The 26,300-nt window shown below is 37.9% G+C and overlaps 1 protein-coding gene across 3 annotated transcripts in view; it reads left to right on the top strand.

Annotated features, from left to right (window-relative positions):
* SLIT2 (slit guidance ligand 2) overlaps positions 1–26,300 on the top strand; it is a 358,036-nt gene that overhangs the window by 197,683 nt on the left and 134,053 nt on the right. For all 3 annotated transcript variants that reach the window (XM_081083273.1, XM_081083272.1, XM_081083271.1), the window contains exons 5-7: positions 5,895–5,966; positions 18,883–18,954; positions 24,499–24,570. In XM_081083273.1, coding sequence (XP_080939399.1) covers positions 5,895–5,966; positions 18,883–18,954; positions 24,499–24,570 — 216 coding nt within the window. The remainder of the gene's footprint in view (positions 1–5,894; positions 5,967–18,882; positions 18,955–24,498; positions 24,571–26,300) is intronic.

Genomic DNA, 26,300 nt, shown 5'->3' with positions numbered 1-26,300 from the left:
TTTCATTTTACATCTGAAGACACTGAAGCACAAAAAGGGTATACAAACTTCCCAAGGTCACATCCTATCTAATAAAAGAGAGACATGGTAATTGGCGTACGACCGCTACCCTTCCCATTGGCTAATCAGGGCGATATGCAAATTAACTGCCAGCCAAGATGGCGGCTGGCAGCCAGGCAGCTTGAAACTAACATGAGGCTTGCTTGCTTCAGTGACGGAGGAAACCAACGTTCCCCGCCTGCCTTGCTGGCCTCTGAGCCTGCAGTTTCAAACATTGTAACAAATATAGAAGCTAAAAAAAAAACCAGAAACCTGCTTTCAGCGAACCCGGGATCTCAGAGCTGGAGTTGATACAGAGTTTCGATTATAGAACCGAAACAAACCAGATACCTGATTTCAGCAGCGGAGGCCTAAGAGCTGGAGCCTCAGAGCTAAAGCTGGCCCAGAATAAAAAAAAAAAGAAAAAAAGGAGCGGTTGGAAGCTTCCGTCACCCTCCAGCCTGAAAACAGCCCTCAGCCCCTCACCCAGACTGGCCAGGCACCCCAGTGGGGACACGCACCCTGAAGGGGGTGTGACCAGCTGCAAACAGCCATCAGCCCCTCACCCAGGCTGCCCAGGCACCACAGTGGGGACCCCCACCCTGATCCAGGACACCCTTCAGGGCAAACCAGCCAGCCCCCACACGTGCACCAGGCCTCTGTCCTATATAGTAAAAGGGTAATATGCCTCCCAGCACCAGGATCAACGGAGCCGTGAGGCCTCCCGGCACTGGGATCAGCATGACAGGGGGCAGCGCCCAAACCCCCTGATCGATCCTGCTCTGTGTGTGACAGGGTGTGGCGCCCCAACCCCCCGCCCCTCCACGGGCCCTGCTCTGTGTGTGACGGGGTAGAGCCATAACCTCCCCATCGACCCTGCCCTGAGTGTGACAGTGGTGGCGCCCCATCCCCATGATCGGCCCTGCTCTGTGGGTGATAGAGGGCAACGCCCCAACCGCCCCCCACGGGCCCTGCTCTGTGTGTGATGGGATAGAGCCATAACCTCCCCATCGGCCCTGCCCTGAGTGTGACAGGGTGCGGCACCCCAACCCCCTGATCCACCCTGCTCTGTGTGTGACAGGGGGCCGTGCCCCAACTCCCCTATGATAGGGCCCTACTCTGTGAGTGATGGGGGGAGCTCCCCAACCCCCTGATGGGCCCTGCTCTGTGCGTGACAGGGGGCAGCGTCCCAACCCCCTGATTGGCCCTGCTCTGTGCATGACAGGGGGTGGTGCTGCAACCTCCCCATTGACCCTGCCTTGAGTGTGACAGCGGGCGGTGCCCCAACCCCCCAATCGTCCCTACCCTGAGCGTGACTGAGGGTGGCATCGCAACCTCCCGATCTGCCCTGCTCTGTGCATGACGGGGCGGCGCCCCAACTCCCCAATCGGCCCTGCTCTGAGCCCGACCAGGGGCTGCACCTAGGGATTGGGCCTGCCCTCTGCCACCCGGGAGCAGGCCTAAGCCAGCAGGTCGTTATCTCCCGAGGGGTCCCAGACTGCGAGAGGGCACAGGCCGGGCTGAGGGACCACCCCTCCCCCGCCCCCCCGAGTGCACAAATTGTTGTGCACCGGGCCTCTAGTCCTATATAAAAAGCCTAATATGCTAAGTGTCTGACCGTTTGTTCGACCAGTTGCTATGATGTGCACTGACCACCAGGGGACAGACACTCTGGTAGGTTAGCTTGCTGCTGGGGTTTGGTGAATTGGGACTGGGCAAGCAAGATGGGCCAGATATGCCCTGGAGCCCTCCCACGGTCCCTCCCAGCCCCCATCATGCACAGGTGGGGTCCCTCGGTCTGGCCTGTACCCTCTCACATTCTGGGACCCCTCAGGGGATGTTGGAGATCAGGTTTCAGCCTGATCCCTGCAGGCCAGGCCTAGGGACCCCACTGATGCACGAATTCATGCACCGGGCCTCTACTGGTTAATAAATGGCGGAGATATAATTTAATAGTTGAGGTCTACAGTCTATGCTAGTAATTCTTTTGGCATACTGCCTCTCTCCTTGGATTCCTGCCCCTTATCACCAGCCCCATTACTAGAGGCGAGAATTACTGAGCTCAATCATTTTTATCAAGGTTCAAAAGGATCCCATTGTATCTTGAAAGTGGCTTGAATCCGTCAAGCCTCCAATGACTCAATACCACTGTGATCTCCTAGATCACCTTTCTCAGGTACTACGTGTGGCCTGTTTACCATATATTAACTTTGTTACCATCAAACTGGGTGATATATATCACATCTCTCTAACTCAGTGGTTCCCAACCTTCCTAATGACACGACCCTTTAATGCAGTTCCTCATGTTGTGGTGACCCCCAATTTCATTGTTACAAATTGAACATAATTAAAGCATAGTGATTAATCACAAAAACAATATGTAATTATGTATGTGTTTTCCGATGGTCTTAGGTGACCCCTGTGAAAGGGTCGTTTGACCCCCAAAGGGGTCGCGGCCCACAGATTGAGAACCGCTGTTCTAACTCATAATGGACACAGCAACTTGCTCTTCTGATTTCTCAATTTTGTTTACAGTCCCCCGAACCTAAGTTCAAAGTCACTTCTGTCTCCTCTCTCTCTTGCCTATTCCATATTCACAGACAATTTATTTCTATGTTTTGGTTGTTCATGTGTCTCTGATACCACTGGTTATCTTCTCCACCTTTTCTATCTACAGCGAGAGATGCCTCACCCATTAATTGGCCCAGGATAAGCAAGCCATGTGTTAATGGTTCTTATATTGCTTGAGATTCTCACTACCCTTTCTCCAGCCAGTGCAGGAGTCTTGTATGTGGTCTTCTGAATGTGAGCCTTTGACCCCAGATATTGGTTGCCAGTTTATTTTATCTAAGGAAGAGTCTCTGTCCTGTTTCTGTCCATTACCCTTCCATCCATTACCATTGCTAAAACAAGAGCTCGCTCCTTAATTGGTACCAAAAAGTCTATACCATCGACTTGTCCTTCCAACCTCATCTCCCATTACTCCACTCTAAACAAACCTGACCAAAAGCTACTTCTATAAATGTTCTCTTTTTCCACCTCCATATTCTTGCTTGTGCAATTTATTTTACTGGAAATGCTGACCCTCACCTGCCCTCTACCTTTACATCTTAACACATTCACATTACCTTTCTTCTTACTCTTATTTTCTCACTTTTTAGATCTCATTTGGCTAGGAGCATGGATCTTTACTGGATTTGAAAATTCCTGAAGCCAGGAATGGGCTTTACACAGCTCAGCAATCCTTGCAACATCATCCAGTTTCTTGCACATATTAAATCAATGTGTTGGCTAGAAATAACGGCTAGTCCCCACTTGATTCTTTGTAGAAAATACGAGCCTTTCTTCTAACACCATCTTACCCATCGTTTTGCAAATGCCATAAATCAGAGGCTAGAATGCGTTAAGAAAAAGCCTTCTAAATTCTAAGCCACAGGAAGGACACATTGAGATTGATTAAGTACCTCCTGGTATCACCTTTAAATTCCCTAAATCTAGACTCAATATGTATCTGTTTTGTTTCTATACATTTACTTTAACAATCTGTCTCATCGTTTAGCACTAATGCCTGACATCCCTGAAGCTTAGTTTCCTTTCCTGTAAAACCAGGATAATAATACCTACTGTACATGATGGTTATGGAGATTAAAGGAAATATAGATCAAATTTGATACTCTATTAGTTCTTAAAATTAACTATTAAATACAATAGGCACTGAAAACATGTTTAGCAACTTCCTCCTGTCATGAAGACCATGCCCACTTCCCTGAAGGGACCTGGAATCCACACTGGTGTTGCCTGCAGAGTGGGCTGGCACAGGCAGACACCCCATAGAATTGCCTGGGAAGTAATGTAGATAATCCACACAGACACCACTGACCTTCGGGGAGGAAGGAGCCTCTGAAACAGACAGTTGCTCACTCTTTTGTAAAAAGAACAGACTGGTAGGGTTTTCAGGTAAAACCCTTCCCTGTTCTACAATTCTGCCTCAAACCAAAAGAACGAAATCAGAAGGACTAAAATCAAATTCAGAAGGAATGGGTTCTGATTGCAATCCACGGATCCTCAGTGATGTCTCATGCTCCACCTAAATATCCCCTGCCTTTCCCCCGACTCCACGTCTCCCCATTTGAGACTGTGACCCGGGGAGATAAATTGTGCTAGACTAGAGACTCAGCAGAGGTGAGTCCGCAGGTGGTGAATGAAATGGCTCCGGCTGGCTGGATGGGAATACATTGAATTAATAGCGACACCACAGTAGAACCACTACTGTTGGTTTTCAGGGAGCATTATAGATTCACATTTGCTTGAATTCAGTCTTTTGTCTCTCTTCATTTCTTATTACTTTCTGATGTGTTTTCTTTCTCCACTATCTCTCTTTACCTTCTCCTTGCTCAGTAGCCTCCTTCGAACACTGTTTTTAGTATTAGGGATTTCCCAAAACGGTTGGAAGCAGTGACTGAGCCACAGTGCTTAGGGAATGGGTGACCGCCCGAACTTCCACTCGAGCACACACTGCACGTTCACTGTTGGAAATAATGTATGTGTTTTTGCTTCCTTTTTTTTTTTTAACTAAAGACCTTTACTCTTTAAATAGACTAATATTTATTTCTTTACAAATTGCTTAGCAAACATTTTTCTTTGAACACTATGGATAGTGAGCTATAAACGCAAATCTTAGTTGTTTAAAACTTAGTGTTAATGAGGTCAAGACCACACACTAAATCTTTCCATCTGCCAATTATCCTTATTGCGTGGCCATAAGTGTGTGAACAGGGAGCTCTGGCCATGAGAAGCTTTAGTATGAATCTGTCCAGTTTGCCTCCACATCGTCGGAAAATGGCTCTGTTTTCATCAGCTATGCTCCCTGGTTCGTAGCTTCGCATTTCTTCATGAGCAGCAGTTATCTTAAAATTTCAGTGATAATTTTAGCACCATACTGGTTATTTTAATCATTTATTTATTTGATATTTCAACTTTCTGCTATGTAGTAGTTGCTTAAAATGAGGCAAGCATTTTCTGCTTTCCAGTGGCATTGCTCATTGTGTATTTATATCCTACTTGTTAAGGCTAATAACACAACGTGAGCACATGGAATTGCATCCGAACTCGGGAGGTAAAATAATGTTCTATTTCATGAGATGAGTGATTTTTTTTACTAACTTCTCATTCCGACTTAGAGTGCTTTTCTCCTTTGATTAAAATGTATTTCTCAATTAAATTAAAATGCAAATACAAGACAGGCTGTGTTTATGGTTATAATAGAATTATTTAAAGAAGGTTTTAATTCAACTTGCTATTAATATTTCATGCAAGAACTGTTGGTTTTATTGTTGGGTTAGTACTGCCATGTTCCATTTTCAAGATTACTTAAAGTGCTATGAAAACTTAATCATACTGCACAGATTTTATCAATTGTTGCACTCTCTTCTCTGGGATGTTAAAATGGACTGCTTTCCTATATACTTTGTAAGTTATGTCAGTGATGTAGAAATATCAGTGCTAACACTTTAGAACCCCTTGAAATTGAGTTATGAAAAATTTTCTATTTGTTTTGAATAAATATTTTATTGCACAGAATTGAATCAACTCTTAAATTTAAGAGAACCATATTCTAGAATTAATTATGCAATTAAAGATCTGGAAAAGTACTTCAAAACACCATTTAGTCTAAACTTGTAATTTATACGAGAAATATAAAATGTTTGTATTAGAAATTGCATGTTATGCTATGGATTTCATTATGATGTTTTTAGTACATTTTTAGAAGTATTCTATAACTTCTCAAATAAATTGATTAAAATAATTAAATATATTATAGCTTGATCTTATTCTCTTTTTTTGTTATTTTTTAGAGACCTCAGTGAAAACCAAATTCAGGCAATTCCAAGGAAGGCTTTCCGTGGAGCAGTTGACATTAAAAATTTGTAAGTAGTTTTTTAAAAATGTATACGGCTTTTTAAAGCCATCCTATTTTAATGTTAAATTTATATTAAAGAAACAGTAATGAGAAGTGGTGAAAGCCCAATGTATTTTTATGCTTGATTAGGAGAGCTTGTAAAGTAAGTTTTATATTGTTTTCACAATTTATCGGCAAGGATTCTCATTTAGATGTCTTGAATCTGAACTGGTTATCAAATTCATTCTTCAAACCTTGTGATTAAGCTTGTTAAATCTGAGAAGTGATTTGATTAAAAGATATTTGCAATGTATTTTCTGCCTTTTACTGTCAGCTTATTTCAATAACTCCCTTTTTGGTTGTTACTGCTGTTTATTGGATATGCAGACTATAAACTATTTTTTCCAGAAAGAGTAGATAATATTTTCTCGTTAGAGATACCTACAGCCTAGAGCTATAGCTTTCTAAAATAGCTTTTAGATCACCATTTTCATTAAACACCAACAATATGAGAAGAGAAAAATTATGCATTTCCCTTTGTGTGAATATTTTTCTTACATCTATTTTCCTTCATATCTTTATGGAAGAATATATGCATAACCTTCTTTAAATAGGAACAAGAAAAAGAATACTGCTTTCTGTATGTTCCCTTGATCAATCTTTAAACTGTAGTGTTTGTTCTAAGTGCCCATGGCTCTGGTGATATGTATTGGATTTAAAATCTCAGTGGCAATACTAATATTGCCAGTATATACTTTTATACATTTTAAAATACCATATTATCCTTTGAAAATGATGGTTTTAGATTCACTGTGAAAGTGAGGGAATAAAATGTTTCTTTATCCTTTGCATTAGCTTGAAATGTAGGGGGAGAGAAGCCCCTAAATGCTGAGATTAACTATCAGGAATTCAGTACTTTTTAACTGGCCATAAACAGGGCAGGGGCTGTGTCAAGAATTAACTTATATTCAGGATTCTCCATGGTGGGATCCAACATTTTTTTCAATGGAAAAAGTGAACAGATGTTCTTCCTCGTCAAAGAGGTTGATTGTTTATAATGCTACACGTCTTGGCTTCTATAGCTTCTCTTCCGTGTAAATGGTTTTTGTTTTAAATGTGTACTTTCTACATGTACAAGTCAAGAGAAAAATAGAGGCTTCTGGATGTAACTGTGTAGAGCCATTGAAATCGTGGCCCTAGTTTTTTAAGAGTGTTTACATGTTCAAAGGATTTTATTTGCTTTCTCTTTATCTTCTTTAGCTAGGGCTCCGAGAAGTCTGCCTGTAGACTCGGCGATATAGAGTGTTCAAAACGGCCTCTGTATATTATGTCGGAACATAAAGATCCTATGTAGCACCTACTCAAGTTGCCTATTTGTCACTGTAAAAGGATAGTAATGGCTACAGTTGACCACCCTTTGGGAATGCACTTACAATCTTACCATAGTATTATCTCTAAGTCCTTAAAACAGGTGGCTTTTGCTTCTTAGGAAAGATATTCATGGAATCCAAGTCTATAAGTAATCCTTCTGCCAAATTTAAGGATACAGTTTGGAACAGGATGCAGGTCATGGTGAGATTCTTGGTAATATCCTCCTCTCTTATCCTTAAAAAAAATGTGATTTTAAAAGTTTAGAGATAACAAAAAAGTGAAGTGCTAGCCAGTGTGCTGAAGGGAATGCATTATTGACTTAGCAGGATTTTTGAAAATCTTTTTTCCCCACATGCGTTATCCCCACCCACCCCAAAATTAAAGAGAGTTATTATGTATTCAATGAGATGAGATTAGTACTGGAGTCTCAGAATCTTTTGGTATTTCTTGGATTTGGAGCTATGACAAATTAGTAAACTTAGCGTTAGTTTTCACTTTTATAAAATGCACATAATAATTGCTTGGTGTTGTGAGTATTAGGGGAGAAAGATATGCACAAGACTGTTTATAACAGTAAAATGCTGTGAAATAGAGTGGTTTTCATTCTGCAAGTACTCACTAATCAACAGCTAGAAGTTAACCTTGGAAAAGATAGAGTAAGAAGACAGAAAAGCAGGGCATTTGCAATAGTAGTAATGGATAAGAAACCCATGTCTATCAGGGGTTATTTAGACATGAGCTACAGAATGGAAAAATAAAATACATCAGAAAGTGCTAAATGACTCACCCAAGATGCTGGTATTAAGTGCTATAGGTGCTGAGGAGAGCAAGAGATATATATATAAAAAAAGGATTGTTCGAAGTTATTAGGGAATTCTGTAGGAAAGAGTTTATAAAAGAAAATATAAAGGAATCTTTGGAGAGGTTGGTTTGTATTCACAAATAGTGGCAAGGGTGGGATGGAGGAAGTCAGAATTTACTAAAGAGGCTGTACAAAGATAGAATTTATTCCCACTATTTTTACCGCCTTTCATGTAACAATGGGAAAGACTATCAGAGCAATGTTGAAATTCCACAATGCATTTTTAGGTTTATTTTAATTCATTAGGATCATAGCTAATGAATATAGTTTGAACTATAATTAAAATGTAGTTCAAACTACATTGTTCAAAAAATGTCCAGTTTCATGGGTCTTTATATAAAGTTCAATTTTTTTCATTAAAAGTTAAAAATATATCTGGTTGATCTCTTAAGAGGACTTGTATGCATGCATATAAGCATAACCAATTGACACAAGACACTGGGGGGTAGGAGAGGCTGGGGGAAGGTCAAGGGGAAAAAAAGGGAGACATGTGTAATACTCTTTGTAATACCTTAAGCAATAAAACAAATTTAAAAAAATAAAATAAAAAGGAAAAAAAGTGAAAATATACATATATATATATATATATATATATATATATATATATCTGGTAAAGTATATTTAATATGAGGGTAAACTTGAATTCATAATATTATTAAAGGAGTGACCATACATTATCAAGTAATGCCTCAATAAAGGCCAAATATGTTTGCATTAATAATATTAGTAATATTCAGTGTGGGAAGGAGAGGTACACACCTATTTGCTTTCCAGGATATGCATTTACAATCTGGACAATCCTGTATGGTGCCAGGATGGCTACTGTTCCTGGTCATTGAGAGTAAAAGAGAAAAAAAAACAACAAAGGTTAGACAGAAGGAATATGTGCTTAGGGGGCATCAAGGTGGTATTTTGTTTAGCACTAAAAGCCAACCTGATGCACCGTATTGGGCTTATTGGATTTACCACAGTCAGGCCTTACTCAGAGCAAATTCCAGTTATTAGAAGACTTTCACTGGAAGAACTTTCTTTAATCGGGTGGATTGGCTAACTATGCTCAAGGCAGCATCCTGACAATATGAAACTGATGCTGTGGAAATTTTGCAGATTAGCGGATCTTGGTCCTCTTCCTGCAGGCAAGCCACACAGAAACCATGCCAGACAGAGGGACATTTATCTTGCTTTTCAGCATCTCTGGGGCTGACTTCCCATACCCTTTTGGCTTTTCTCTATTAATTCCTTAACCAGATTAAAATTCTTTATATTTTATTTTGTTACCTAAGTTTCTCTGGCTGCAATGGAAACCACTTGCGTTTTCCTGACATTTTAGACGGTAAGATCCGAGAATAACAAGATCATATTAAAATACCACCTAAATTATAGTGTTTATAACAGTCCCCGGCTGCACTTTTCCATAAGATTTACATCTGTGTTTTCAAACTCCCCAATCAAGTATGAATTAAAGTATTGATACCATATCATTACCCACCCAGCCCTCACCAAAATGGTAATCACAGTTTATAACACTTTTTAAAAAAATCAATTTTGCATATATCTCATGTATTTAACACTGATTCAGTAAAGCCTTCACTGCCTTCTGATCAGATATTAAACAAAGGCATGTTACATTATGCTACTGTGTTTTTTTTAAAACAAGGATTTATGAGATATTTCCATTTAATTGAATAATGTTGAATAATTTAGGGGAATATTCAAATTAAACCTTGCTTTATTGCTGAGCCTTGCAAGCTTATTCTCTCAGTATGTACTTTCTGAGTATAAAAATCCTTCCAAAATCTCTTGTATTTATAAGAAAACATCCCTAGTTATAGTTATTCTAGGATTTAAATGAAAAAAGTACAAATATATACACTTAAAAATTAAGCAGATTGCTAGTTGTTATTCATATCACAAAAGCAAACTCTGTCATACTTCCCTATTAGTTTATTTAGTGAGTCCAAGATGGATACTTAAAAATAATTAAATTTCAACAAGCATTATTTCAGATATACTGTGTAATATAAATCACACTTGCCTTTTTTCTAATTTCATTTTGCAGTACATCCTCCAAATGTACAGCATGTTCCAGTGAAACTTTACTTTTCATTGTTCATAAATAAATTCCCTTCCATTTACTTGCTTTATCCCAAATGCATTAACCCTCCATCTGGTAAGAACCTTACCATCATTGTCCGGGAAAACTTCCTCTTGGTAAAAAGTACATTATGGAAAATACTATATTTATTCTTTTTTTGACATGCATTAATTGATAGGCAAGAGCCTAAGTTAAAGAGGATCTAGCTTGGTTCTCTTTGAGCAAGTCATGGTATCATTTGGGAAACAGATGTGTATGACCATGACATTTAAGGAAACAAATTACCCAATTTGGGTTGCAGTGATTATTGGCAATAAGAAGATTTGGCAAACAGAAGAGTTGATTTATATAGTTATAATATATTTTCCATACAAATGCAAAACTTACTTTAGCTTTGTCACATAACTTAAGTCAGAATTGCAAAATGTCTACTCTAATCAGCTAGTTTACATGTTTAGGGCAAGACGTTTCTTTTCATACTTACATACTTATTAAATAATTATCATACAAATAAAATCTTTTGACATCAAATTGAAATTGTAGCTTTTAGGGACCCCAGCTCTTTTCTAGAGTGTTTTCGGTAAGATGAGGCTGAAGAGACTGAGAAGGGGAGATCAGTTCCTCTTTCAAGGGGTCTGCTATCCTTGGTGTTGGATTAGATGCCACAGGTCTTCAGTGGGACATAAAACCATCTGAACAGACCTGTAGAGATGGCTCTACACTTAGATAGAGTACATTGAGTTTTGTATTATGAGGCCCAGGGCTCCCCTTAACACCCAGAAGTTTGTCTATCGACATAAGAGGTAACCAGCTGTTGTTGGGTCCTTGAATGTGAAATGTATCAGGAAGATGCCAGTAGAACTGTCCATGGGAACTGTCCGTGGTCCTGTAATTTCCCTGGTTAATACTCACTCTAAAAGCACACTGAATTCTGTAATAATCCCCAACAGCTATGCTCAAGTGTGCTTCCAACAACCTCTCCAAATTTGCTTTCGTCAATGATGGCATTCTCTCGTGTAACAATGAATCTATACAATCTTCATAAACACTTTCCAAAACAAATAAAACACAAGGATGTCTGATTAATTGGGAATCCAACTCACATATGTACAAAATAGGAATTGGCATGATTTTGCTGTGGCTGTTATGTTGTACTGGAGACAGGCCAGCTCTTTAGGTTCCTACATTCCTCAACACTGAACAGCCTCTCTTTGCTACCTCTATACTATTCAGTGGCCTGAAAATTAAATTTTGATCTGCATTTCATGTTCTCATTAGGTAATTTAACATTGCAGGCAGATTTATTTTCACAAAGCCTTCTTTTTCATCCCGTCATTATTTGTTTTAAAATCATTCAGTGTATTGCCTGGCCAATGTGGCTCAGTGCTTGAGCTTCGACCTATAAACCAGGAGGTCTCAGTTCCATTCCTGGTCAGGGCAGGTGCCCGGGTTGTGGGCTTGATCCCCAGTGGGGGGACAGTCAGGGATCAGCCAATCAATGATTCTCTCTCATCATTGATGTTTCTATCTCTCTCTCCCTCTTCCTTCCTCTTTGAAATCAATAAAAATTCATTAAAAATCATTTAGTTTATATAAAAAAAACACTTTGTTATAGATACTATGGCAAAGCCTTATGGACACAGAAGAATATTGTCATAGTTCTGCAGGGTCTATAGGAATATAGACTCTTCCCTGAGAAAGAAGTGATTGTTTTTAAATGGCATAGCAGCTAGTCTCTTTAGACAATCTAACTGCTCATACCTGACTTCCACCCAGGTTCCCATCCCTCTCTCCCACTTAATCTGCACACAAGCTCTTTGCTCAAGCCCAAATGGCCTCTCTCTGGAGAACATTTACTGTAAACAGTGTAGAGCCTCTGCTTACAACTGTTCTCTGTGCCAATCTCCATCATAGGGAATGCTGTTTTTATTTCTTGTCTTCCTGGAATCTACCAGATTTTTAAGGATCAGGTTTTTTCCAACCCTCACACATGCTTACTTCAGACTACTACAATCTCTTTCTTCTCAGGATTTGTTTACCTCTCTTCATTTGCTGGCTTCTTCCTTGAAACTTGGCCATCAGAGATTTAATTGAGCCTGCTCCCCCCCCCCCACTTACCCATTTTCAGAATGAATAATTCCTGAATCTGTTACCCTGGCCACTTGTTATTGAGTGGGGGTTCCAAATGTACATAAATTTAAATTTGAATCAAAATTTCACCAACTATTTACTACTATTTTGAATAAGTTATTGAAGTCTGTGAGCCTCAGCTTCTCGTTTATAAAATCAAGATGGTAATACTTACGTTTTATTGAAGGTGTTATGAGGACTAATGAGATGGTGCATATACAGTCTCTGCCAATTGCTGTGCATTGAATAAATACCCTTGTTGGACATCTGGTCCTGTCCAAAGCATTCAGCCAACATTTGGTCCATGCTGAGTGGTCCTTGATATTTGGTGCTGTTCAGAACGCCTCTGCTTAGAATGTCCCTGGTTTCAAATAGTCCTTCAAATGTGTTTCTACTGTTTGTTTATAGAATTAAGACATTTAAAAGTCTATCATGTTTTATTGGTCCAATAATCCCATTGTGCCTGTATTGCAATAATTACCCATCTTGCCTCAAAGCCTGACTGGTGATGCCACAAAGGTTTAGGTCAGCAATTTTCAACCAGTGTGCCACAAGAATCTTTAAGACACGCCAATACCTGGTTATTTAGTCAGGGGCACTGACTTCTTTCCTTTTGGATTGTCAACCAAAAAAATGGCAACAGCTAGCACAATAAGACCCATCTGCTGTAAATGAATCAAAATTATACATAGTTTTGATTTCTACAAAATTATACAATGGCCCTTACCAGGTCACTCAGTTGGTTAGAGCATATTCTGTGCAGCAAAAAGTTGCAAGATCGATTCCTAGTCAGGATGTGTATGGGAGGCAACCTATCGATTTCTCTCTCTCCCTCTTTCTCTCTCTCTTTCTCTCTCTCTCTCTCTCTCTCTCTCTCTCTCTCTCTCTCTCTCTCTCCCCCTCACTCTAAAAAAGTCAATATAAAACATATTCTCAGTCGAGGATTAAAAATGAATAATAATCATAATAATACAATTTCTCATCGGAGCAGCAAAAATATGCATATTTATGCTATACCTCAGAATTTTAGTGATTAGTTTACCTGTCATGAGATGAAAAAGGTTGAAAATTGCAGGGTTAGGTACACATTTTGGCTTGGACCAAATGTCTCTGTGAATCTTTTGAACAAGACCAAATGTTTGTTCATCACAACTGGTCGCAATTATAGTCAATTTCAGTTTCCACCACCTTCGATTATTTTGCTTAGTGTTACCAGAACATGCAGATCAACTTGGTTGTCTTTCATTTATTTTAGTTTTCGTCTCTCTTAAAGCTACTTTTGTTTCCTCCCAACAATTGACAATTGAATGTAACTTCATCCCATAAATTATTTCAATAAAAACTGAAATTCTTTATTCCTATGAAAAACAAAGCAAAACACAAAATGTTGTTTGAAAGATTGCGAAAAGGTTAATTTCACAAATAATGAAAGTTATTTTGCATTCCTCAGAATGGTCCTTATCTTGGTTATTTTCTTGACTAATACCCAGATTAACTCAGATTGTGATTTTATGCTGAGGTAAATGATAAGAGTCGCTGAAACTTCTGTCTAGGATGTTTATTTATATGGATCAATTTACATCATTCTTATGTTCCCATTCATTGTAATTTAAATCTTAGACTAGTTCTTAAACAATTGTTATTTGTATGAGATTTGTATGTTTAGGCACTTATTGGCCTGAATTTTATACATGCAAGGGAAAAAAAATAGAACGGGTCATGCCCAAATCCTTAAACCTTAACAGCATTTTTTTTCTTTTTCTCCTACTTCACCAGTTAACTGGCACGTGTCCAAAATGGAAACCATCCCACATACCATGATATTTTGAATTTAATTTAAAAAATCACTTTGCAATGAATATTATAAAAATAAATATATTACTCACAATTTGGGTATTCTTGAATATTTTTAGCTGAAAATTCTCACACAAAAAAATGATCTTAAAGTTGGTCAGGTCTGCCACTTAGGGAAATTTTTTTTTTATAGATGCACGTGGCATATGGGGAAGGTCTGTCGTTTGCATCTACAGACGCTTATGGCGTTCAATGAGTTAATTTATATGCTCCATCACCTTTGTTCCCAAATAGCAAAAATTTCTCATGCCCTCATATTGATCCTTATTACTCTGATGCATTTTAAGTCAGCTAAAATTTTGGATTTTGCCATCTTATAATAGTCATATGAATATGAACGGAACTTGTATTTCCTGTAACTTAAGAAAAAGACACCTGGAAAGCCAGAGCAGAGTCATAATAATTTATTTTGAGACATTGAGGGAACCTGACTGACTTAGAAATTATTAGAGATGTTTTATGTTCACTATTGTTTCAGAGTTAAGAATAGTTTATGTTCTAATTCTTTCAAAAATCAATTTGTAATAAGATATTGAAGTGAAATATGAATTTTCTATGGGTAAGGAAAAAAACACGAACTGAAGTTAATTTAGGAAGGAAAGTTTTATACATATAACTCAAACATAGTATGCTATTTAAACTTAGACAAATTAAAAAAGGAATCCCTGAGAAACACTTAAAAGTAACAGAATACAACGTCTCTAACTACATTTCAGAATGCCAAGTTAGCAACGGTTTACCTTTCTGTCATTTAATATAGCTATTTTAAAAACTTATATTTAGCAACATTATATATTGTCTCTCATCTAGAATTGATCAAAATCTGAAACTAGGCTAAATTATTTTTAGTGTTAAAAATATCAGACCAGCTTTAGAAATTTGTTGTTTGTGAGGCACAGAGAGTTCCATCTCTAAATAAAGACAGTGCGTTGTCGGAGACTAAATTTCGCAGTACGAGGGGGGAAAAACGGGTGTCTAGAGTTATTTTAGAGCACCAGGAGAGGTGTTGCCAATGAAAAGAGAATCATAGAAGGTTGGTGCCAAGAGAGGTCTTGAAGGTTCTCTATTCATTGTAATATTTTCATTTTTATGAAATTAAAGATAAAGCAAAGGCGTTAGAACACACCACAGACTAGGGCAGTGAAGGATCAGACAGAGAGGAGATCTGGAATTTAAACAGAGAGGGGATGGAGGTAGAAAAATAAGGAGAAGACACAAAACTCTGTGCTAGTGCATGTCCGCTGACGGTCTGAAACTACTGATAATACCTTCTCTACCATGTTTTTCTTCCCAGAAAATCAGGAAAGTGGTAGTTTGCTTCCTCCATAAAAGCGGCCCCTATGCCAGGAAAGCATCCTGAAGTCGCCCCAAAGTGCCTAGTGCTCTTAGCATCCCCAAATCAACAGATTTCCACTCTGTCTGGCTGAATAGTTGTGACATTACTTTTTGTTGTTGTTATTGTTTGTTTTTTTTGTTAATCCTTACTTGAGGATATTTTCCCCATTGATTTTTTAGTGAGAATGGTAGAAATAGGGGGAGAGAGAGAAAAAAACACACACACACACACGTCGATATGAGAGAGACACATCAATTGGTTGCCTCCCTCACAAGCCCCCATCAGGCCAGGGATGGAGCCTGTAACCAAGGTACATGCTCTTGACTGGAATCAAACCTGGGACCCTTTCAGTCCGTGGGTCGATGCTCTAACCACTTAGCCAAACCAGCTAGGGCAGTTGTGACATTCCTTTTTGGAGAAGAAGGGAAAAAAACTTTCCTCTTACTAATTCCTTAATTCAAAATAATTTCATGGCACAAACGGAAACCTCGTGTAAACAGGCTGCCTGTCTCCAAATGCATGGCTGACAACAGATCCTTTTTCGTTTACAGAAAGCAGAAGTGCCAGGGTTTGAAAGGTAGGGGAGAAGGGAGTGAGCCATTTGAGGAAAAAAACGAGGTGCAGAAAAATAGTCCAGAACCCCTGAAATAAATTACACTATTGCATACTTTTGACACTGTTTATCTTGAGCCCTATGCAAACAAATGGAAGTTTATGCAGAATTTTTCTCATGGGCAGTCATGCGGGCTCGGCTATTTCCATAAACATTCCTTTGAATAGAATAAAATCCACCAGTTGATGAAAAAAATTATTCATTTTGATTTTGATTGCCCATTCACAGGTCACATTTTCATAAAAATAACTTTGTCCTCAGAAGATATGTGGACAGAGATAGGATGGTGTCCAGAAAACTTTTAAGGAAACCTCTGGTCCTGTGAGAGCCAAATAGTCTTAATGTTTTAGCACCAATAAGTGCTAAGATCTCCGTTAGGAATCGGAAGCATGTGACCCAGAGCAATGCTACAGAGGTGAAATTAGCAAAGTTCCCAGCGGGTCTCAGTGTCTGGTGGGAGACAGAAGGTAGCCTGCCTTTCAGTTCTTGTAGGACAGGGTTTGCTGGAGTGCCCTCCAGCGTGCTGGCCCCCCTTTGTGGATAGTATGCATGATTTAAAAGAAGCTTTGTCAGCACTGATTTATACTTTGACAGCTCAGGATATTAAGATATGGGCAAACATACCGCTCACCCTTTTACAGATTAACCTGGAGACTGCATTAGGCAAATTTGAGAGCATTAAAAGATTTTGCCAATTTGTCTGGAAACAATTTCTCTTTCGTAGTGTGTCAAGGGTAACACTCCATGCCATTGTCCTCTTTTAAATGGCTTTGATAAATCGTCTGAAAGGTTAGAGAATAGTCGTGTAGATATATATTTAGCACTTTAAAATAAAAAAAGGTTATTCGCTTAATCGTTAAAATGAATTTAATCTGTAAAAATCAAGAGCACTCGAAAATGTGTTTCCTTGGAACCGCAGCCGCCGTATTATATCATGGGTCTTTAAAATCTTCTTGAAAATAAAATCATACTTCTGCATTACTTCCCAATAAGTAGAATGCTTTGGGCTATTACAGCAGCATGAATGGTAGCTATTATTTGGGGAAAGCCTTCGTTGACAAAAGCAATAAAATTGCATCTTCTCCGGAGTTTGCCTGTTTTTTAATATGGCATGTCCTAGATTGTACCATTTGCATGACATCAAGAGAGCCTCCTGTATGATTGTGTCCCCTGGAGACCCTCGTGAAATGAGATGTATATTTCATGAGACATTGTGGAGGTACATAATTTCTAAAGTAAGGAATTCAAAGAGGCCCCTCTGGATTCACTCCTTGCACTTTTTTTCCAGTAGTTTTATGAGAGAAACGGCGATTCTGTGGGAATGTTTAAACAGTGGTTGTAAGAACAGACCTCGGATATGAATTAGCCCTTTGGGTGAATTCTGAGCTGGAAACAAGGACGAGATGCAGTCATCCTCTGATCACAGTCTTGGCCCTGCACAGCTTCACGTGGAGCTGACAACCCTTCTGATTATTTCATCAAACATCCCGCTTCTATCCCAAGTGAAGCATTGAAATACTTTTTCTTCACTGGAATAATAATATCGCTAAGCACCAAGCTACTAGATTTAAACACTGCTTATTAGGAGAAAAAAAAAAAAGGATAGGACAGGTAGGATTTACTACTTAACCATTCATTTTAACAAAGTAAATTCCTTTGTGTAAATAAGGAAGTTTTAATTCCAAAAACAAGTGGCAGGAAAAAGCAGACTTAACCAAGTTTGGAGCAGCCTATTCTTTTTCTCCAAACTTTGAACTTTAACAAACTGCAAGAAAAGATTCATTTGTTTCAATTTTGTGTTATTTACGAGGAACAGATACAGCCTTTTAACTTTTTACCTTAGATATAGGTAGCATTTTCACACTGCTGCTGCTGCAGTATATGTTTTGTAGGGGTTTGGGCTGAAATTAGCATCTTTGAGAAAAACAAAAATGGTTATTGATTCCCTAATATTTTAAACACTTATTTCCTGGAGAGTGGTATCACTCAGGAAGTTCCCTCACTGAAAAGGATGCCGCGTTTACAGGGCAGGGAATTCGTATATAATGATAAACAATGCAAATTATGAGCATAGTGATGCTTAAAATAGAACAACCGCTGGCTTGCTACGTGGATTCCTGGTTGGGACTGCGGGAAGATCTGTGGTACCTCATTTCTCTTTCTTGATTTGGAGTTCTCGAAGGAAAACTGCTTTTAAAAAGGAGAAAATCTAAAAGTAGTCTCGCTCTTTCTTGCCAAGGATAGTGAAATTAACATGCAGCTGGGCTTCTCTGATAAATGGATTCCGTTAGGTCACTGAGGGGGTGCGTGTGACATTAAGTGATTTACAGTCCTTTACCTTAATGAAATTGTTTCAGCAAGATGACGCTGAAAGCTCTTAATGGATAGCTTTTCTTGATGTAATGAAATTGCATTCCTATGGCATTTAATATAAGGTGCAGTTATTATTTACAGGAGCTCTCCAAGGGCTGCTATTTGCACAGACAGTTCAGAACAAAAAGAGATTTCAGTGGCGGGCGGCATGGAGGCCAGAATGGCTCCTGACATTCTTCAGCCGATGAGTGTATTTGGGAGAGCATTTCAGTTCCTGCAGGCAGGGCTTCTTAGTCCCTTCAAGAGACTTCCTTTCCCTCACCCTGCAAGTCTTCAGCCTTTTCCACATATCCTCTCCTCCGCTTCACAGGCAACTGGATTACAACCAGATCAGCTGTATCGAAGATGGGGCATTCAGGGCTCTCCGGGACCTGGAAGTGCTGTGAGTACCTCTGATTTCTCTGACTCCTCACGAGAGCTTTGTGTCCGGGGGGGATGCTAATGTGGAAGCTTATCTGTTAGCTTAAAACCCAGGGTCAAAATGGTCTCGTAAAGAGATGCCTTAATAACTCATGGTGAAAACAGGGAAGAGTCCAAACGGGTGTGTGCAAAACCTTGTGCATAGCTGTATGTTAAGGTAACATGGTCTACGTAAGAGGGACACACAAATGTTCACACATAATGTCCTTGACGTGTCTCTTCTTATGATAAACTATTCTGATTCACGGGATTTGTGGGAATTTCCAGGATTGCTAAGTCATAAGATAACATCAGTTGTACAGGAAAAATCACAACAAAAAATAAACCTCTGTGTAGCTGATATGTGGGAATAGGTTGTAGTTGCTATGCAATGGAAAGATATTGTCTCACTATAAAATGTCCTTTTTGACCAGATAACTTGACATCGTTTTTGCAAGGTTCTTTTGAAATTAACATTCTAATTTTAATGAGCGGCCCAATAGGTCTATTCAAGTCTTCACTACTGACTTAGTAAAGCACAACTCACAGATCTGAACTATCTGGGCAGACACGACTGACAGAATTGGTTAGAAGCAACTGAATAATCTCTACAGATCCTCGACTTAGTAACCTAATTTAAATTAAATGATTAATTATAATAAAAATAATTTTAATGAAAACTAGAGTTCCTAAAGCAAGGGAAGCCACCTGTCCATTTATGAATTTTTTTTCCCAAAGAGTCAGCTTTTTACAGCTTTTGAAATATATGTACACATTTCTCCCCCATATAAACTGTTTTTCTATGCTCTCATTTATCCCCGACTCAATGTATGCAGAAATCCAAAATTGAATTAAATGTGAAGAAGTTTTGAATTTTTAGCCCAGCTGGTTAAAGTTATCCAGGAATCACAAAAGCCTCCTGAAAAAAAGGATTCCATTGCTTTATAAATTAAGTTTGAGGAACAGGATGTAATTCTGAAAAAAAAATGTAATGTTTCGATCAGAATGACTTATTTTAGCAATATTTTCTATATGATTTTGATTTTAATTGTGAATAATTGAATAATAGAGTTTTTAGCTGCGTCATGTGATGTTGTTGCTAATTATTTTTAAAGGCTTATGTAAGAATAAGTTCATTGAGGTAAACTATTATAAGAATATATACTGTTCTCTGACCACAGGAGAAGTCATCTTGGTTTTGATTGATAACAGCCTAACTTTTAAATTTTTCTATAGGAAAAATATTCCAAGTGCAAACCATACACAGTGTAGTTATAAGGCCACCTTTTAAATTGTGTTCCAGAGCCAGTTTTAATATACGAAGCTCACTGATGCTAATTCAGAGTCAGAATAATTAGGATACAACTATGGTTTCATGATACTCATCTGATGTCAGGACTGTAGCCAATGCCAGTAAACTTTGTATGTGAAGAGATTGCCACAGAAGTTATTTAATTCAGCGGAGCTGATAAAGCCAAACAAATTGACACTAAGTCAGTGCTCCTAACTAGGAAGATGAATGATAGCAATCATTTTGTGGAAATTTTCCTGAGTGTTTTGGACAAATTGAAAATTCCTAATGTACTTTGTTATTAAGAGTTTAAATATTTATTAGATGTGGAATAATTTATATATAATATATTGAGTATATGTGGAGTACTCTATAGTGACAGAAAGAATATAAATAATATGTATACTTTAAAATATTTACATATTTACATGGAGAGAGAGAGAATATGTGAGAAAGAAAATCTGCTATGTGCCAAGCACTGTGTTTGGCATTAAAATCCCGCTACCAGTTAATACAGTAGCTATTAATTTGCTTATTTGTTGTAAATTAATATAATTGCTTTCAGAAACAGTAAATTCATGAAAACACAATCACCTCATTCATTGTGTGCTGTGTGAGCAAACTATCTAAAAAGTGACTTTAAAAAGACTTCCTATCATGACCACATCAGAGAGTAATAAACATTTTATGGTTCATGGAATTAAAATCGAAATCTAACATTTAAAACTCTTTTGGGGACCTAATATGTATGTCTCAAAAAGATACAGATTGGTCTGAGTTTGTTTGCTAAAAAAAATAAAATAAAATAAATACATAAAATCAGCACAGAAAGTATGCATTTCTTTCAAAAGGATTTAAACATTTATATTGAAAATTTATAAAGTCAAGCACACATTCTTTTATCATATATGTTAATTTTAAAATTTTTATAATTCATATAACCTTTAGAGAAATTAGTTGATGAATTTAAGGAAAAATTGAATGAAGTACTGAAACCACTGGAATTCATCAAGCCCAAATACCTTGTTAGGTAAAAGAAGTTCGCCTATTATAAACATTTCCTCAGGAGCTTTTTTATGGAGTTCACTTCTAAAGGGTTGCAGAAAGTTTGTTCTCTGTTTCGCGTATTTTTACCAATCATAGCTCTTTAGATTAGACCATCTCACTATGTGGGAATAATGAAAGGACGTTAATTTGCACATACATCAATTCAGGCTCCCAATGGTTTAGATTTTTTAAAATTTTAATTCAATGAACCATTTGTGAATGTTTGAATATACTGAGGCCAAACAAGAGGAGTGGTGATCCAGGGCCATTGATGAAAATTTGTTAGATTAGGTAGAAAGAGTGAATAAAGCTCAAGAAGGGAAAGTTTAGGTAGATGAAAGCAAGTAAGCCATTTATCACCTGTATGTTCATGGCCTTATTGTGGAATTCTGGTTGGTAAAATATAGAATTTTTTTTCCTAAATATGAAGATACTATCCCAAAAATAACTTTGAAAATTAAATCTAGATCAATGTTTACTTTTTCTTTGGAGGCTAGACTAGAAATGAAATATATCCCTTGAGTTGCTAGTTTTAGGTGTTTTTTTTTTTCTATAGAATGCACATAATTTAATTTAATTGAAACACGGTGATTCATATCCATTAAATATCAAACTCTCTGCCAAATCCTATGCCTGGCACTAAGAAAATAGAAAAAATAAGCCCAGATGTAAGTCCAAAGGGGCCTACATAATTAGCCAGACTAACATTTTGTATTTCAACACCAAGATGTCCTCTGTACAAGAATACATTCTCATTACAAAGAGAGAATTTTGAAGTTGAACACAGAAATGGACTTTTGCATGACCATAGCATAAACCTATCATCATACCTAATTAATATGTATTTATTATTAACCTTTAAATACAGTTTCTTTGGTTCCACGTATTGCTCCATTACCAGGTACCAGTATCAAAATTGCTTTGCCGACATAGATACTGAATAAAGATGCTAACTAAGATAATTTATTTCTTCAGTTGCACTATGCAAACTAACATTTTGAGAGAAGACTTCAAATTGATAGCCACCAGCATCAGCACTAAGTGAAATTCTGTTTTCTGTGGCATCATAAGAAATTATAGTTTCAAATTAATGTGTGTCTGCTGCACTGAATTACTTTAAAAAATATCTTATCCCCCAAGTCACATTTTAGTATGGTGTGTACTCTGGAGATTTTCGCTATAGAAAGTCAGCAGCAATTTTTAGGGCGGAAAAAGGGGTCATTGGAAAGCAAATCCCTTTGAGAAGTGAAACCTTTTAGTGCAAACATCAGGATATATTTAAATGGCGTTTGAAAAGAAATCTCATTTCACTTGAGTACATGGAAAATGCTACAGGCTTTTAGATAGCATGAACCAACCAATTCAATGCTTTATAGGTCCTGCATAAAGTGGGCTGTTTTTTGTTTTTTTTTTTAACCCCCTATGTGACTTAATTCAAATCACTTGGATTAGTTCTTACATCATTCAATACATTGCAGAACTGGAGAGCAAAGAGGGCCAGTGCATGTTCCAGACATGTAACTGCTGTGCCCTACTTTGCTGAGAAGTTTAAGTTAATCCCTCAACCCCCGGGCACCCCGCATGGCACCTTTAACAACTGTAGCCGCCAGCTGGCCTAACGTCGCCTCACAAATGTACCTTGTTTCACTCAAGCAGACTTGGCTCATGGACTTTTTGAAGTATTTGAGTTGGTTGCCGGTATTTAAAATTAAAAATTAGGAGGATTGATCTAAAAATTTTGAACTCGAGTTTCTTGAGAAAATCACATTCTTCAGCAGCCTCCCAGTACCACAGAGCAGTAGTCCCTGGGAGCTGGATACTACCTCTACCACAAAGAAGAGCATCGCTCGTTTCCCAGGGCCCTCCTGCTTCCCAGCTGTGCGCTGCTCTCCTTCTCTCTCCCTCATCATATCTTCGCATATCCAGCCTGCTCCTCTCATGTTTGTTCCCTGCCTGGCCTCGGTAGGCAAATGAATTTGCAACCTCTAATTCCAACCCCTCTCCACTATCAAAGGTGTCCACCTGGGCTATGATCCCATCTTTCTCGCCTCCTTCAGCAGCTTGTCCTGTTTAGTCACCACTGTACTATATGCTAGAATCATGTTCCGTCTCCACACTGTCCTCACACACTCCTGGAATAGCTGTCTTCACATTTTGTTGTCACAACCAGACTTCTCCGAAGAGAGAGAGGGAGAGAAAAGCGAATTCTTTTCTTCATCTTATTAATTCTAAGTTTTTGTAACTTGAGTAATTCATCTCACCAGTTGGCCTATTTGCTATTTTCAGACAGGTTTTATGCCTGCCTGTTTTATTTTTATGATATTCCATATTGCCATAAAAATAAGAACCATTCAGGAAATATTGGGTGAATAAGTGAGGAGAAGTAGCAGTAGAAATAATAAGAACAAACTAACAATGCTTGTTAGGGGGAAATAGGAAAAATTTGAACCAAGAAAGAATTATGCTTATTTTCACTATATCTCCCATGACCACCCATCTTATGTAGTCTAGTTTCAGGAAACCATGATCATTACCACGTAGCCCTAAAATAAAATGACGGTATCTGGCTGCAGCTAAAAACTGTTAGAATATATTAAGCTTTTAATATACTGATGCAGAATGTCACTTCATCCCCACCCAGAGCAAGTAGCACATATAGATATCATTCTTATTACTCAGATTTCAACAGTGGCTGATGTCTACAGGAAACAATAATCAGCAGGACTGTGTTTCAGGACCTGACAGAAGCGACTCTATGACACTGCTGTGAGATTTCAGTTGGAGCTTTCAAATATGTTCATTTACTCACGGGCACTAATTACACATAACACCTCTCTAAGGAAATGTGACTACTTAATGTTTCCAATTGTGACTGTCTCAGGGCTTGTTTGTCATAAACAGACATGCATGCAGGTACAGGTGCATCAAGCAACATAGAAACAGTAAAGATACTGTGGCTGATGCCATACATTTGTAATAAATATTTGGTAAAACTGAATACACAGTGATATGTTAAAATATACAACTTATTTGTCATCTTGTTTATAATATAGTACATTCTCTATGCCATCTCAACCCAGTAGTTGTTTTATATAAACATAATCACTACAAGTTTTCTTTACATTCATATGTAGAATGATTAGTACATTTCATATCTGAAGTCTTTAATTATTTTCTTTTATTCCACAGCACTCTCAACAATAACAACATTACCAGACTTTCTGTGGCGAGTTTCAACCACATGCCTAAGCTTAGGACTTTGTAAGTAGTCGCAACATATATAAAGGTCAATCTAATCAATTAGGGATGCCCCCTGAATACTATTTTTAGTAAGCAAAGAACAAGTAGTTCATTATGGTGTAGACAAGGAAAACACCAGTTTTATTAAAGTTCTAGATATGATATTTGAGCAAATTATTCTGAAAACTTGAAAGCTTTCTTTTAAATGATATGTGTTCTGGGAAGTTTACTTTGAGTTATTGTGGAGGTCACATTTCATTAAGAAATGGAAGACTCCTTGATTGGCTGTCAGAAATGATAAATGATAAATCTTTATGTTTTTATTACTGTATGTCAAGCAGACCTAATAAAGCTAAACTAGCTCGCCAACATTCTTTGTAACATAAAATTACAGCATCGCCTTCTAGTGTTTCTGTAATTAAGGTTATGTCAGCATTTCTATTTAAAAATATCTTTTCAGGGGTTACAGATGGACATTAAAATATTTTAGGTGAATAAAAAGGTTCTCTAATAAAGTATTTGCTACAGCTATGTGTGTTTTTTTCTCTTGGAGAAAAATTAATCCTTAAAGCCCAGGGTGGGGATATTTACTAAAAGCATTTTCAGAGATGAATCTCATTTGAACTCAGTTTCAGAATCACCTTGACCTAAAAAAGCTATATTATATACAATATGTGAGAAATAGCCAGAAACATAACCAAAGCATTGGACTTTTGGGGAAAGTATGTGTTCTTAAGTATGTTTTGGAAAAGCCAATATTTTTATTGGCTTTTCAAAATATGTGTTTTGTTTTTTTTTTATAACAGCTGGTAACTGGAAACATTATATTTATTTTCTTTTTTAATAAAAAATCAATTGAGTTGACAGATTTTTAATAATTAGGCAATATCAATCTTAATTTAATTTTTTTCTCACTAAAGTGTATTTCTGTATACAATGTTCCATCTTTATAATTTTCTTGGAATATGAATTAGCAAAATAAACGAATTCTGAAAATACGCACATAGAACTAGATTTCGTTTCCTCAGGGCTATCAGATTGAGACTAATCTGTCCAAATTAACAGCCCAGTTCACTCCAACTATATTTAATGAAATTGGTTTCTCATTAAATTTAATTTTAAAAAAACAATTTGATCGAGCTTTTCTTCTTTGCAAAATAAAGCCACTCGGACCTTAAACTCATCCATCATCTGCATTTTTGATAATGTGCCTCATTTTCTTGTAGAGACCCACCACAGTCCATCTTACTAATCTGGCTTTTCCATTTTTATCTTCCTTTCTTATATCATGTGTGCCCATGTAACTGAACCATTGTACTGGGTGTGGTTCCGATGGAAATGCTTCGAGAACGATGATGTAGGATGTGCCACTGGCTTCCAAAGGACGCCACTCTGACTTCCACGCAGACTGAGCCGAAGTTGCCCCCCTTTCCCACAATGTAGCTTTTTGCTCTGCGGTCTGCTGTCTAGTTTTCATACAAGGCTCTTCCGAATCTACAAGCTCAAGGAGAATGTAAAAGGGCCATCTAACTTTCAGTTCCCTTGCTTTGCTTGTTTCATTATTCTATATTAGCATTGCTACTTAAAAATTCCATTTTTATTGTCCAATTATCTTTCTGGACTGAGTTCCGTTTTAATATCCATTACTGTTATTGGGTTAGAATTGAGCACATCAGCTAAAAAGGGCTAAAATGGTATTACTGTGTCATAGATGATTCTGGGAACGATGCTTTGATTTATAGCTTTGGATG

The sequence above is a fragment of the Myotis nattereri genome (assembly GCF_964212035.1).
Source record: "Myotis nattereri genome assembly, chromosome: 1".
Classification (NCBI taxonomy): Eukaryota; Metazoa; Chordata; class Mammalia; order Chiroptera; family Vespertilionidae; genus Myotis; species Myotis nattereri.
This window is presented reverse-complemented; position numbering and strand designations above follow the sequence as displayed.